The 15616-nt window shown below is 49.0% G+C and overlaps 2 protein-coding genes across 4 annotated transcripts; both read right to left on the bottom strand.

The window, feature by feature from the left end:
• Positions 1-140: 140 nt before the first annotated feature.
• On the bottom strand, positions 141-6061 carry pomt1 (protein-O-mannosyltransferase 1). 3 transcript variants are annotated; one of them, XM_084690221.1, is made up of 20 exons: positions 5840-6061; positions 5574-5655; positions 5284-5390; positions 5088-5138; positions 4783-4929; positions 4398-4506; positions 4147-4206; positions 3906-3999; positions 3574-3729; positions 3294-3424; positions 3098-3193; positions 2692-2784; positions 2486-2582; positions 2150-2242; positions 1910-2030; positions 1718-1815; positions 1515-1628; positions 1254-1380; positions 851-1028; positions 141-754 (listed from the first exon to the last, which is right to left on the bottom strand). In XM_084690221.1, exons 3-20 carry the CDS (start codon positions 5348-5350, stop codon positions 565-567), a joined length of 2022 nt encoding a protein of 673 aa, XP_084546347.1. In that variant the 5' UTR covers positions 5351-5390; positions 5574-5655; positions 5840-6061; the 3' UTR covers positions 141-564. The 3 variants fall into 3 exon arrangements, with proteins under 3 accessions (XP_084546347.1, XP_084546345.1, XP_084546346.1); XM_084690219.1 differs by having other exon boundaries at positions 5574-5740; XM_084690220.1 differs by having other exon boundaries at positions 141-751; positions 5574-6061.
• A 140-nt stretch (positions 6062-6201) lies between these two features.
• On the bottom strand, positions 6202-14536 carry rapgef1a (Rap guanine nucleotide exchange factor (GEF) 1a). The gene is made up of 23 exons (XM_084690795.1): positions 14376-14536; positions 13982-14127; positions 13712-13890; positions 13472-13622; positions 13034-13304; positions 12736-12901; positions 12204-12384; positions 11836-12007; positions 11093-11461; positions 10545-10717; positions 10359-10450; positions 9999-10080; positions 9491-9566; positions 9293-9377; positions 8922-9014; positions 8523-8708; positions 8315-8399; positions 8114-8208; positions 7930-8008; positions 7710-7811; positions 7440-7543; positions 7212-7340; positions 6202-7030 (listed from the first exon to the last, which is right to left on the bottom strand). The coding sequence occupies exons 1-23, from the start codon at positions 14401-14403 to the stop codon at positions 6883-6885; spliced, it is 3192 nt and encodes a 1063-aa protein (XP_084546921.1). The 5' UTR covers positions 14404-14536; the 3' UTR covers positions 6202-6882.
• Positions 14537-15616: the final 1080 nt, after the last annotated feature.

The following is a 15616-nucleotide window of genomic DNA, read 5'->3' on the forward strand; positions in this document are numbered from 1 at the left end:
CCGTATTTTGTGATGTTTTAATATGAAAAACGAAGATAATTTTATGCTATTACTTGCTATATTTTGGATACATATTTGTTACCCTAAAAACACATTTACACTTTTCTTTAAACAAGGAAGAAGAGAAGTAAAAACCGTAGGACTGTATTTTTTTCTTGACTTTTAATAAAAATACATTTCACTGATGTTACTCATTATTTTATTAATTAAACAACAGATATGCATAATGTTACAATGTACAAAGTATTACATAAAACGTCTATTTGTTGAGTTTACACAGTGACTTTTCAGATCCAGAGACCCAAATCTACCCATCTCCCTCCCATCAGCCAACCCCAAGCCTGACAAAATAATTCCCTTTTCTTCTTAGGTACATTTAATGCTCATTAAGCCCACTCCTGTCAGTACCGGTGCATCATTCTCCCAAGGGCTACAGTCTGAGCTGTGTCTGCACAGTGGTGGATGGAGGGCTAAAGGGATAAGCGTTTTCAACTCTCTTCCATGAGTGACTGAGTGAGTCGGAGAACGAGGATACAGAATAAGGCTTTGAGTGTTGCCGCGATCTTACGACGGGCCGTGTTTTCGTCTATGTAGCAGGATATCCCAGCTGTCCCTCCATCGCAGGGCGACCAGCTGCTCAGCGTCGAGCTCTGGTTGGCCGTAGATGAGCGGGCTGAAGGTCCGATAGGACAGAAAGACAGAGCAGAGCCCCGCCACCATCAGCACGTGAAGGGCTCTCTGCTGGGAAGGACTGCTGGAAGAGACAGGACACAGGAAATGAGGTAACACACAGGAAGAGATGTGTGTCTGTGTGTGAGTTTTATCCGTGTATTTTCAGCTGTGGGCTCACCTCAGCAGGTGTGTGTGCAGGTGTTCCACCACCACAGGTACGAGCAGAATGAGGAAGGTGAGTGCAGGTAGGTAGTGGTACAGGAACAGGGTCTTCTCCATCAGGAAGAAGGGCAGGTAGTTGACAGCCCAGCCGCCGGCACACACCACTCCTGCTTGCACCAGCCTCTCCCAGGCATCTGGAGAACAGCACCGAAGCAAGGCGCACGCACACACACACACATCAAATGTATTTGTATAGCCCTTTTTACATGCAAGTATGTCACAGAGGGCACACCAGGTTGGTTCAGCTCCCTGTCTAAAACATATACTCTCTCATCCTCAACGTAGCTTTCCTAAAGTAACTTGTATATTTTGGGGAAAAAAACCTTCACTGAAAAAACCGAAGAAGAAGAAGCAGCTACCTGCAGGAATGTCCTCGATCCTCCGGCGCCTCCTCAGCAGGTAGGACAGGAGGAGGACGATGTACACCACCAGAGACAGGTTAGCCAGCGAACAGTTCACCAGGTTACCAACCAGGTGGATCTGAGCCTGAAACAGCCAATCAGAACAGCTCAGTGCCAGTGTGCACACCTGGCCCGAACACCTGGCCGGGCCAACATTGTTCAGAACATCGAGAATATCGAGAGATGAGTGGTCACCGCTAGGCGACAGGTGGCGCTTACATTGCTGGAAGAATGTAGCCAGTACACTATGTTGGTATCCATGGTAATCCACTCCAGAGGGGAGGAGCTGTATTTGTGTTCAGTCTCTTCCTGTTTCACCGTCAGCATCTTCCACTGTCATGGCAACAAAACAACATCTGAATGTTCGCAAGTGTTTTCCCATAGTGCAGCATCATGAGAGGGAGTATGGATTATTGTGTCACCTGTAGCTCAAAGAACTTAGCCATGAAGGTGATTTCACGGTTGGTGTCAATGTGTGTTGGGGAGTGAAGCTCCAACTCTCTCTCCTTCTGTTCCTCACCTATATCAACACATACACACACACACAATACAAGTCCTGAGTAAATGGTAGATTCAAGGTCAGGGGTTAAAGGTCAGGGTTCGCAGTGACCCACTGGTGCCATAGCGATGCTCCTCCACGTTCCAGCCCCCGCTGGACTGGTAGCCTTTGTTGATCTTGTCTCCAACCACCTCCAGCTGCCTGAAGCCCCAGTCTGGCAACGCAGAGCCACTTAGCTGTAACACACACAGACAATGTTACACCACCAATAATTAATGACACCTTAAATATCTTATACACGCACACTGTGAAGACGTTGATACACTCCAATTGTGGACATGATTGGCCGACAAACCTTCAGCACGGCAGAGGTGTTGACGTGAACCAATCGGACTTCAGACAGGATGGTCTTCCACACCTCTCGCTCTGCCTCCCTGTTGGTGATGTCCTTAACACACACACACACACGTGTTCTCCAATGATAAAGTCCTACAACTCAAAGCTAGATCAGCAACTTTATGAAGGAGGCGTTGCTGTGAATGACACGTCTGTATGTGTGATATGTGTGATTGACAGTGGTGGGAGTGTGTGAGGGTGGTGTGTGTGAGGGTGTGTGTGTGTGAGGGTGGTGTGTGTGTGAGGGTGTGTGTGTGTGAGGGTGGTGTGTGTGTGTGTGTGCAGTGAGCCTCACCACTCTCCACAGGTTCTGCACAGGCATGGAAACATTGAAGTCGATGTATCCTGACACTTCCTGGGCATGAGGACTTACAGGAGCAGCAACGTCATGGCTACGAGACGAGAGTAAAGTCAGGAAACACACACACAGGCTGCAAATGTATTCATCCAGGTTTCGGACCACGGGCGAGATAGACAAAGTACAGAACTGTTGTACAGTACGTGTTCAGGAAGCGTGATGTCATCCCGTGAAGCAGCTGTATGATATCGCCATGGCGAACAGGGCGGGGAGGGGTGCTCACAACGAGTTCCTGTCTGAGATACAAATAACACTATCAACAACAACAAGTTGTTTAAGGTTGACTACTAACCTGCCTAGCACCAACTTGTCCGCTAAGCTACTAACTAGCAAAATAGATCTAATTCTGGATCAAGTATCCCCTAGGTGTGCCCAGTCTTCAACTAAACAGACCGAGGCTTCATCAGGTCAACACAAGCGCTTGCAGACAGCTGCACTTTCTAGGCTAACGGGTTCACACGCTCATAAACAGTCAACAGGGGGTGTCCCCCTCCCATGTGTGCTCCTCTAGTCTGTAGTATCATCTCCCTTCTTCAGCAGCCAACCGACCTGCCAGGGTCTTTGAGGATCCACCAGTTGTTGACATCTTTAAAGGGGTAGCATGTGACCTGCTGCTGGTGGGAGCTTCCACGCCCACTCTCATACCTGCAGACCACACAGGAACCCCAAGAGGGAGGTACTAGTTACAAACTAGTTATCGACTGACAAACTGGGGTAAGAGAGGAAGGTTCTGATCGAGCGTCACCTGACTGGGTAGTTGGCCTTGTGGGAGTGTAGCCAGCAGGGGATTGGTTTACTGGACAAGCTGCGGAGGGTCACCTGAGAGCCATAGGCCACCTCCAGAGGCTGGCCCTGTGTGATCCTGGACAAACCCCCCTGGAGACACACAGACACAAACAACAGACACACTCAGACAGAAACCCTTAATAACCCTTTGACATTTGACATTTCATTCACTTAGCAGACGCTTGTATCCACAGCGACACACAAATCGTGCGCATGCTTCCTGGTTCTGTGCTCTGCACCTCGAGGCTGGCCTGGAAGGCGCTGCTCATCATCTGGTCGTGCGGCCCGCTGCGGTGGAGGAGGCTGAGGTGGACAAAGAAGATGCCCAGGTAAAGCAGAGCAGGAAGCAGCACCAGGCACGCGAACCTGAGCACAGCCTGCGCCAACACTGCCCCCTGCAGGGCAACACAAGCAACAGCAGCAGGAGAGAGTGTGAATGAGTTTGAGTGGGTGTCAGTATTAGCATCACCTCTCTATGACAAAAACACAAAACTCAGTGATTTCAAAGCATTCCTTAATCCACCTGTCATTTATTTGCCTTTGCTAAACACACGGACACAACCCGACGCACATGGCTTAGTGTTCGTTCTCCAATCAGCTTCCAGGTATGCACTGAAGCCACGCCCAGAAGCAGCAAGTAGGAGAACAGACCCATGTACTTCACTCTGTCAGCCAATGAGAGAGGAGGAAAAAACAATCAAGAAGTTACAACCCAATAGAAAACTGGGAAACAAAACATGACACACACAACCATCTGTTGAACACTGGGGGCAATGTCGACACACAGTTGTCTTGTGACAAGCAAGTCTTACCCCACCGCACCGGCACAGGAGCCTCCAGCCAGCATCAGCCATGCTAGTGAGGATGGAGAACTGTGGAGGAACAGGAACCAGTGACCAACTACAACTTTATTGAGAAATGTTTACCTGCAAAACACCTTTTACCAGAAGTAACACCTACATTTGCCTCCACCTAGGATGTGCTAAGAGTCCTTGCTGGCAGAGTTGGGGTGCAGGGGAGGATTAAGAGAGGTTGGTGAAGATTTAGAGAGGTCAAGGGTTACCTTTGATGGGCGTTGTGGAAGCGAAGGTAGGAAAAGAAGGCCAGGAGCAGGAAGAAGGTGAGCACTGACTCCAGCAGCATGAAGCGAGACTGTACGATCAACGAGTTCTCTGACGCACACCGCAACAGGAAACAAACACACACAAACACACGTTTTAGAGTAGTCAGAAAAGCACTGATCCACAAAATAAAACGATATATAACACTTCTGTTTGGTTGCGAGGTATACAAAAAATAATTCAAAGCGAGATGCAGAAGTGAGAAAAGGATAGAAGAAGTGAGCGAACGGCGGGAGAGAGGAGGGAAGTGAGAGAGAAAGAGAAAGATAAGCATGTCTGTTCAGTTCAGGGCTGTGGTTCAGGGTTCAGAGGTCATTGTGTAGTTACCCAGCAGCAGGAGAAAGGCGGCAGCAAGTGCAGCCAGGTGAGAGAAGCCCAGCTCTACTACCAGCAGGTAGCCCAGAGGAACACACAGGGAGCCTGCTAGCGCTGGCAGTAGACGCAAGCTCCACACCGGTACATTACTGGAGTACTCTGCAACATCAACATAGATCACCTCAGTACAGATGCAGCCACCTTTGCTATTAATGATAAACAAGTATGTGTGTGTATGTCTGCGGATGTGTGTATGCTAAAGACAAAACCAATGCTTGCGTGTGTTAAAGTTTAACAACTACGAAATGGGGATTCACCTGCTCCGATCCCTTTCCAGATAAAGTTCCCATCAAACCCTCCCAGGTATGCTGCAGAGAAGACCAACAAAAATATCATGATCTCTCTCCGACAGATACAATTAGCTGATGAAATGACCGTCTCTCTCTCTTTCTCTCTCTCTCTCTCTCTCTCTCTCTCTCTCTCTCTCTCTCTCTCTCTCTCTCTCTCTCTCACCTCCCAAAGCTAGGATCATGTGTCCAAGAGGGGGTCCGCTTTCGTCTATAAAGAAGACCTGCTTCATGTACAGAGACACAAACTGACCATAGTATACCTCGTCGAACCTGCGAGGAACATCGGGAGGTCAGGAGATGTGCTGTTCACTTGTCAATTGTGACCACAAAGAGTGGTTCATATACTGCCGTAAAACCATAAATATACAGCGCCAATTTTTATGTAGCTATAGTCAGCCTTACTAGACGTCTGGAAAGCTAAGAAACTTTAATAGGATATCAACAGTAACTCACACGACAGCTTTAGGGAATTGTATTCCATGGAGTCTGGTCCATAGTCCAAGAGCTGTCACGAGCACCAAGATCAGGTTGATCTCTGCTTTGATCACAAGTGGTAGCTTGATGGGCGACAACATGGTTCTCTCAGGTAGCAAGGACGGGGCTTGTAAGGTTTACAACCACTGAGAATACAGAGACTTGAACTTATGGCTAGTTAGCAAGCAGCAGCTTGCAAGGGCTGTGCATTAGCACTAGCTTAGCTAGCAAGTTAGCTAGCTTACCTTTCCAATGGCAATGTCAGCATGTGCCACAGCCGAGCCCGTTGGCCACTCATGCACTGATGCAGTGTCATTAACGCTCTGTTCGAACCATTTTCTTTTAAGATTTTCTGACCAACGGACATAAACAGCTGAGCAGACATACAATTAACGGTTAAACATATCGGTGCCCCCTTGTTTTGGATCATCCGTGGGAAGCGTCTGAGTTTGCGTGATAGATTACTCATGCCTGATAATACACAAAACGGTTCTCTGCTGGAAAAAGCCTGTTGCCGTGGAAACAAGTGCATTAGAGATGGTGACCCTGGCACTTTAAATGACAAATTACGTAGCTATCTATAAAGTATACAAACACAACACAAATGTCAAATATATATAAAAGGCTTAATTTATTCCCCGAGTTACTTTAAAAGACTGGCTGAAAGAATAGATTCGTGATACATCTGAAGTTTCACTTCCCTGTTAAATAGGGGATCTAGTCAGACATATGGAAGCAGACACCACACTCGCATACATACTCATCTCATTACCACAGTTGCACAGTTATATTGATACTGAATATCCTGTTAGCTGTCCAGCAGCAGAGCTGTGGTTTCATATCTTCAGTCTTCTCAAGCCACTGCTTTACCTCAGTACCTCAGTCTTTCTGGTGCCATTACACATGATTTTGATCTAACAACACAATTATGATTATGATCTCCTTCTGGCAGGAAGACTCTTCTATAAAGCCTATTGTGCTCCTTCTACACAGTACAGTACTTCTACAGTAGGCCTACTTCTCCTATATACTTCTTAATACTTCTACTATACTTCTCCTACACAGTAGATACAAATGCCACCTGTGATTTTCCCCCAGGTTGCATCACCCAGCTCTCCAGCTCTCCTTGGTTCAAGGAGACCTCGAGTGGGTCCTTGGTCCAGTGAGACCCTGTATCTGGAGTGTGTGATTAGTCCAATTCCATGCATCCCCCTGGTATTGCCTCTGTCTTTCCCCTGGGAGTTGACAGACCAGTCCTGTCTCACATGTGCTGTCCTCCCAACGGGGGCTAAGTCTGTTCCTGTGGCTCTGTGCGCCGCGTGGCGTTGCGAGGCTTGATCTTCTGAGACAGCTCCCACAGGGCCTCCTCCGCCAGGTGGTCGTTGAAGTCGTTGAAGAAGGAGACAATGTCCTCGTTTTGTTTGAGATTGTAATGACTAGAGAGGGAGTGAGAGAGAACACATAGAAAACAAGAGAGAAAGCGAGAGAGATAGAGAGACAATTACATACCACAAACTCATCCCAACCTAAGCCTTTGGATGGGGTGCAGAAACAGGAAGAGGGTAGCTGTGTTTAGTGATCTCAACCAAACTGTGTCACAGTGTCCCAGGTACGTACTTTTGCTGGAAGCACCTCATGCTATCCAGGATGTGGAACTGCTGCCAGCGTTTGGAGAAATTGACCTTGCCCTCCACCAAGTCTGGGTTCCCCAGGTGGACAAACGTCAGGTCCTGCAAGATCAGGCCCCTTGGAAACCCCAAGCAGGCAAGCAGAGAGATGAAGAGCTTTACAGGTAGGGTATAAAGGTATTGTACACAGGTACTTACAGGTAGGGTTTTTACTTACAAGTAGGGTATGCAGGGGTGTTCAGGTTGAACTTCAGCCAGTGCTGTTCTGTACGCTCTGAAGGAAGAGGAGCTGTCTATCAGGGAGCTGTATTCTTCCAAGCTCTGAGAAAACACACACACACACACTCTTAGACAAGGCCCGGTCACTTTTGCTTTACCCATCCTTTTGGTCAAGGTAACTTTTGGTGGGCCCACTCTGCCAAACTCTATTCTGATTGGCCCCCCTGGCCCAGATCAGTTATGATTGGTCCACACAGCCCCCCCTCACCTCAGACGTTTGCTTTTGCCACTCCAGTCTCCGTAGAGGGGCGGAGTCCAGTGCTGATAATATTGCCAAGTAGGAGTTAAAGTTATTCAGTTTTCTTAAGTGCTGTTGAAAAAGGAAGGGAGATGATGAACAGGTACATTAACTACAAAAACACACAAAAAATAACCAAAAGTGAGCAGCTCTTTGAATTAACGCAGCATCGCGTGGTGGTTGGACGTACTTTCATGACTTTGATGAATTTGAGGAGAAGCTTCTCCCTTTCCTGCGCCTTCTCCTGCAGCATGATCAAGGAACGCACCCTGCAGGACACAGACAGGCAGACAGACAGACAGTTTACCAACCAAAAGAACAGACAGACAGGTGGACAGCCAGCCAGAGAGAGAGAGACAGGAGGACAAACAGACCAGTAGGACATGTTGTTGAAGTGTTCCGTGAACTGTGTCAGGTTTGGACTACGCTCCTCATTCTGCTCTTTGGCCCAGAGCAACACCTCAGGAATCTGACACACACAGACAGACAGGTTAGAGAGAGTGAGACAGGGGAGAGACAGACAGGTTGGGGCAGTCAGACAGGTTAGAGAAAGAGGAGAGACAGGTCCCTCTCACCTCGATGTTGTAGAAGAGCTTAGCATCCAGGAGCGTAAGCTGCTCAGCTATCTCATGGCTTCGGAAATCATGCAGAGTCCCTGGCCTGAGAGAAAGCACACACACACACATACACACACACACACACACATAGGTACAAACAACACAGGTGTCATGCAAATCTATGAGTATGTGTGTAGCCTGTGTGTGCGTGCAAGTGTGTGTGTACCTGGCGGCTACACCGCGTGCGGCCAACGGGCAAAGGCAGAGGGTTGAGTTCAGCCTCCTCCTCTTCTCCACCTTGTTCAGGATGTTAGATCGGAGGAGACGGGCTCGATTGAGCTCTCCACCAATCAGCAGCCGGAACACCAGCTCCAGCAGGAAGCGCAGCAGTTCCTCTGACAGCTCCACTCCGCTGGGGGGGGGGGGGGGGGGGGGAGAGGGAGAGGGAGAGGAGGGAGAGGATGGGAACAAGGAGGATGAGCGTGTGGGAAAGAGGGTGGGAGAGGGGGGAAAGGTTTGTTGGGGGGCAGTTCAGAGCAAACAAATGAAGACATGTAAACATGTCCACCACTGGTCCCACCCCCCTACAAATGAGACAGGGCGTCTTGGGGGAATTTGGACCTACCAGAGCTCATCGACCACGCGGGCCAGGACACAGAAGCTGTTCCGGCTCATCACCTTCCTGCTGGCGTCCGTGCTGTGGCAAAACCGGCTGTACGTTCATCTGGGTCAAGGAACCAGAACTTCCTACATAGAGGAGAGCTATATAGTCCAGTTCGTCTCTGTATCTAGTGTACAGACAGGATCTATGTCTACGGATATCTAGGTTCTATAAGCATAGACTGTATATATATATATTTTTAGAGAGAGAGAGAGAGAGAGAGAGAGACATCTAGGGTCTATGGACTCTATATCTGGGTATATCTAGGGTCTGAAGGGGTCTGTCTATGTAAGGAGAGATCACAGGTCTATAGGCTGTACTTCTATGGAGGATATCTGTAGTGCAGCTTCTTAACCAGGTCCTCGGGGGTGATGAAGGTTCTGTAAGTTGTCAAGAAGGCTTCGTAGTACATCACTATATCTGCAGGAGGAGAGAAGGCCCAACATGGTCAGAACACCCTCTCTTCCCTCCCTGATAAGGCTGGAATGACGAGGTCTTAGAAACGCACAAAGGAATTGTGGGTAAATGTGTACCTTGCTGGTCTGTCTCTGTGGCGTGGACCAAGAGGATGTCGCCAGGACCTGCCCGCACTTCTGGGCCATCATCGTCCTGAGACAGACGGACAGACAGACAGGCAGACAGAACACAGGTAGACAGACAGACAGACAGACAGGCAGAACACAGGTAGACAGACAGGCAGACAGACAGAACACAGGTAGACAAACAGGCAGAAAGACAGGCAGAACACAGGTAGACAGACAGGCAGACATACAGAACACAGGTAGACAGACAGGCAGACAGACAGGCAGACAGAACACAGACAGGCAGACAGACAGACACAGACAGACAAAACACAGGCAGACAGACAGGCAGAGAGAAAGACAGAACACAGGCAGGACATAAATAGCACACAGAGGGTCACTCTGACGTCACCATAGCAACCGCACATTGACAGATTGTGTTTCATAAGGCTAGCTGAATACAGGCTCCACCAGCAGGTCGGTCCAGGTCAGGAGTGAGAGGTCAAAGGTCAGGGTGTACCTCCTGTTTTAGGGTGAGCAGGGACTTGATCTGTGAGTGGTCGACCAGGGACAAGCTCTCCTTCTCCTGGCTGCTGAGACTACTGCAAATACAGGAACAACAACAACAGCATGGCAACAATGAAAAGTTTTAAAATAAAACAATGCTGTTTATGACAAACATACTCTTTTTTTTTATTTTTTTTACAAAAACATGTGTATAGCCTTTTTTTGACAAGATATATCATAGTGGGCTTCACTTACGCCCATAGAACTGCACCTAGACCAACCTAAACCTGCCCCTTTCAGAGGCAATGTGTTTATGGTTTATGGGTGTCCTCTCATGAACAGATGTTATCAGATGTTCAACATGTGACCTCACCAGTCTTCTGTCAGGTCCAGGTCGCTAGCGTCTGTCTGAAGACTCTCTGAGCTCGGCATCTCCTGACAGTCCTCCGGAACACTGCTGTCACCCTGGCAACGACGGAAAAAAACCATTGTGTCATAATCCCTCCCGCATCACATCTCCTCAACTTGAGACGGGAGGAGCCTGGTGGCAGTGACCCACCTGCTGTCTCTGTTTGGGGGGCAGCGAGGGCGCGGGGAGGGTGTCCGTGAGCTGGCAGGCCTCCTGGAAACGTTGGTTCCTCAGGTGGTAGGACCTCTTGCTCTGGTTGCTGTGGTAGAACATCGAGGGCTGAGGCTCACAGTAGTCTTCCATAAACTGCATGTACTGCATTACTGTCAGGGAGGGATGGAGGGGGAAGGGGAAGGGGGAGAGGGAAGGGGGAAGGGAGGCAGTTGTGGTGAGAGCAGAGATGGCAAAAGTACACACACCCTTCACTCATGTAGAAGTATATATACTCGTGTTTAAAAATAACTTTTCCGGGAGAAAATTCTACCTTGCGCAATGTTTTGTTCAAAAATATTTTTTTGTTTTAACGTTTTTTCGAAAATATTTGTTAAAACTTTCGATACTTTTTGGCCGAAAGTGAAAGTGGGAGAGAGGAGGAGGCGGTGAGAGGGGGAGAGAGAGGGGTGATTTAAGGGAGAGTGCTCACAGAGAATACAGACTGTTACAGCTCCGCCAACTCCTACAGTCAGTCTGATACTCACTGTGACGGGTCTTCTTCTCTGGTAGAGGAGGCGGGCTATTGGGCGGGGCATCATCCTGGTGCATGCTGGGAAACACGGGGAGGAAGAGCGGGAAAGGTGGAGTCGAACAGTCGTCCTCACAATTGACGTTGTCGTAAACGGAGAGACAACGCTCTGGAGGGGCGGGACTCTGGGAGACAGGGCTCTGGGGGGCGTGGCTTCTGCGCTTCTTTTCTGGCAGGGCTGGAGGGCAGGAGGATGAGGAGGGCTCGTGGTTGGTGGCCTCAGCCACAGGGCTGAGACTGCCCCCTAAGGGAGGGAGGGTGTCCTGATTGGACAGATCTTCTAGCAGGAAATCATAGTCCGGATCATACTGGTCACTGTTGGTGTCTACACACACACACGCACACACAGACAGACACAGTATTTGTGAGAATAACAAAAAACGATCTAGTTAGCTCAACTTAAATGATGCAAACTGTTTACTCCTTTCAGGAGTATGTTTGTTCTATCTCTGTCGATCTGTCTGCTCTCAGTGAACCTTGCGCAACACTGTGCACTCCGGCACAGGAAATACCAACATGTGTCACTTCCTCCCACAGAAGCAGAAACATACTCTTTCACGACCCCCCCCCCCCACACACACACACACACACACACACACACACACACACACTTCCCGGACCTCAATGGTGGTGTGTATGTGTGTGTGTGTGTGTGTGTGTGCTGCGTGCGTGCGTGCGTGTGTGGGTCATGGTTCATACCATCTGAGCCAGTTAAACTAGGTCCACTGAGTCTGTTGAGCCGATCCAGGGGTCCTCCTGCTCCTCTGTCCCACCACCAGCTCCCTCTTGGGAACGCCTGCTCCAGCCCACCCTCCGCTCTCCAGTCCACAGTCTCCTCCCTGCAGTCTGACGCACACTTCTCCTCACACTCCTGACACACACACACACAAAAACACACAAACACACACGGCCCCGGCCGGGTCGTTTGGGGGGGGGGGGGGGATGCCATTGCGATTGGTCACTATGTCTGGCAGATCAAAGTGTGTGTGTGTACTGTGTACTGTGTGTGTGTTTGTGTGTATGTATTGTATGTATGTGTGTTAGTGTGTGTGTGTGTGTGTTTGTACCGGTATATTCAGGATGCTGTTGGGGGGTGGGAGAGTGGTTCTCCTCATGGGGGCCACCACAGCGATCCGGGAGGAGGGGAGGGGGGTGGAGGAGGGGAGGGGGGTGGAGGAGGGGAGGGGGGTGGAGGAGGGGAGGACGCTGGGGACCGATGATCGTCTCTTAGGTGGGAGAACTGGAGGACTGGGAACCAAACACAGCATTAACCACACACCATGATGACAGTGTGTGTGGGTGTGTGTGTGTGTGACAGAAGACACAGGCCACACTGACAACAAAGGGAGTGTGTGTGTGTGTGAACTTCAGTCCACTTCTGAGAACACGTTTGCTCAGAGGAAGTTGCTTCTTTCACACCTTACTCCACTGCACTCTCTCTCAAAGACACATACACAAAACAGTTTTAACAGTGTGCGCTGTCTCTACACGCCAGCACGTAAAACCACCAGAGTTAACTAGTTGTGTTGAATGTTGTAACCGGTCGTATGGCCACAGTGGTTTGTTTAAAGTTAGAGTGAACCTGACCGATGCTCCCACCTGTTTTCTGCTGCGTTCCCACTGAAGATGGGGGGCTTAGGGGGGGCGTCCTCCCTCCTCAGACTGGGGAGAGACTGGGGCTGGGGCCGGGGCTCAGCAGGCTGGACGTGGGCTAAAGTCCAGGCCTCCATCATGTTCCTCATCTCCTCTCCACCCGGGGCTGAGGTTTGAAATGGGGTTGAGGCTGGGGCTGGGGCTTGAGATGGGGTTGGGGCTGGGGCTGAGGCTTGAGATGGGGTTGGGGCTGGGGCTGAGGCTTGAGATGGGGCTGAGGCTGGGGCTGGGGCTTGAGATGGGGCTGAGGCTGGGGCTGAGGCTTGAGATGGGGTTGGGGCTGGGGCTGGGGCTTGAGATGGGGTTGGGGCTGGGGCTGGGGCTGGGGCTGAGGCTTGAGATGGGGCTGAGGCTGGGGCTGGGGCTTGAGATGGGGTTGGGGCTGGGGCTGGGGCTGAGGCTTGAGATGGGGCTGAGGCTGGGGCTGAGGCTTGAGATGGGGAAGGTGATGATGGTCTGACAGGGGGTGTCTGAGAAGCATCTTCCTCTGTCTCCATGGCCATCTTCACCAGCTCCTGGGGGAAGGAAGTAACGATGAACAGACACAAGAACTTCCTGTGGTAATCTGTGGTGTAATCCACCAGGTGTAATCTACCAGGTGTAATCTACCAGGTGTAATCTACCATTGTCTCAACATTTTCCTCAGGGAGGTAACCTCAGTAACGCTGCATGTCGACATTACCTTCACACCATCCAGCACTGCTTTGATCACTGTTGTGACGGTGGAATCTTTATCGTCCTTGTTGGTTCCGTTCAGAAAGACCTGGTCAGACCAGCGGATGAGGTCAGCCACACTCTGGTAGACAGGATCCAGGAGACAGGAAACTGCAGGGCTATGAGGAACAGGACAAGACCCAGGTTAGAAGTTAGGATCTAAGTGTTAAGGGTTAGGAGTTAGGATTCAAGGATATAGGTTCTGTACCGCTGCTGCATGGTGGGTTCCGTCTGGAACAGCTGTAGAACAGCCTCCAGAACCTTGCTGGCAGAACCTGGAAGCATCCCTAAAAGTCTGCTGTCCACAGCCATCTTATCCACGATGATTTTGAAATACCGAAGGGCACTGACCACCTCCTTCTCCTGGACCTCTAACTGACTCTGACGCTAAAAAGATACACAGAGACACACACACATCAATGACTTATCTATCACAAACCACACATCGACTACCAGCCTACTAAGGTAAGGTACCCACCTTGTTTTCAGATTTCGGCACGAACCTGCGGGTGTGTTCTTCGGGAGTTTGGCGGACACTCTTAGAAGGACTCCGTTTGAGTTTAGGAGAGTGGAATTTGTGCTTCAGCTTCATAGTGAAGGAAGACAGGTGAGAGCGCTGAGCATCTGGAGGGGTGAAAACACACAGACGGACAAGGGTTAAGAGAGATGAAGAGAGGGATGTGTCGTGGGTTTACGAAAGATGTATCCATAGATAATAACACATGGGCAATTTACACGCGCACACATTCACACACAAACAAAATACATAAATGTTAATACAATCGCCTAGTTTAGCTTTCAACGTAAACTCTGCTATCTGGTGTGGCAAAGAAACACGGATGTAACAAATGACAATTTTATTCTAAGCTTACCCTGTTTAGTCTCGAGCTTCCCCGACATTTCAAAGCAAGGATCAGGAATACTTCAATCAAAAGTGGTACGTGTATATGCTTATCCTTTTGTTTCCATTTTTTATAAATAGAAACTGTTAAGCGCGATGAACTGGACACCCTTCGTTATACAGTTAGCTCAAAGTTTCAAGTTCCGTAAAGGTATGACATCCTTCACCCTCCCAGTCGGTCTGTTACTCGAGGGCAGCGCTTTACCATCGCTCTCTAGTGGTTTACTCTGAGAACTGCACTTGTAATTCAAACATTAAACCACTAGATGGCGGTATTAAAGCGCAGCCTAATGGCGCTGTCGAAACAGTGCCCCTTGAAAACCTGTTCCATAGGGCTGTGCTTAACCATTGCCATCTGGTGGTTTACTGTGAAAACTGCACATGTAAAACTCCCATTAATTCACTAGATGGCGGTATTGAAGCGCAGCCTAATGGCGCTGTCAAAACAGTGCCCCTTAAAAACCCGTTCCATAGGGCAGCGCTTTACCATCGCCATCTAGTGGTTTACTGTGAGAACTGCACTTGTAATTCAAACTTTAAACCACTAGATGACGGTATTAAAGCGCAGCCTAATGGCCCTGTCGAAACAGTGCCCCTTAAAAACCCGTTCCATAGGGCTGCGCTTAACTATCGCCATCTGGTGGTTTACTGTGAGAACTGCACATGTAAAACTCCCATTAATTCACTAGATGGCGGTATTGAAGCGCAGCCCAATGGCGCTGTCGACATAGTACCCTGGAACACGCTATAAGGTTCTCTGTAACGGTTTCCTTTTAGTCTCACATTACAAAAATTCTTCATCACCATTAAGTCTAATAAAAAACACGTCCCATTCAAATTGGTTTAAATGAGTTTACATGAATGAGAGTATGCATATAACTACCATATGTTGCACTTAACTAGCAGTTAAAAAGTTTAAAATATAATTTAAAAAAATACATGCCTTTTCATTGGATATTTATCAGATTAGTCTTGAGGCACAGTGTTTTAATAATACAAAAACAGATCAGGCTGTCTGATTCTAGTAATATTCATATTATTCAGAAGGTGGAGTCTCTGCGAGTGTGTGCGTGCGTGTGTACTGTATGTGTGTGTGTGTACTGTGTGTGTGTGTATTGTGTGTGTGTGTGTGCATCTGCAATATAAATGGCAGTTGGCTCAGCCTGCCTAGGCATGTTCATTGCCTCAGCTTGTTCATCATCAAAGACGTCA

The sequence above is a fragment of the Hypomesus nipponensis genome, chromosome 24, assembly GCF_054491055.1.
Source record: "Hypomesus nipponensis isolate SF chromosome 24, ASM5449105v1, whole genome shotgun sequence".
NCBI lineage: Eukaryota > Metazoa > Chordata > Actinopteri > Osmeriformes > Osmeridae > Hypomesus > Hypomesus nipponensis.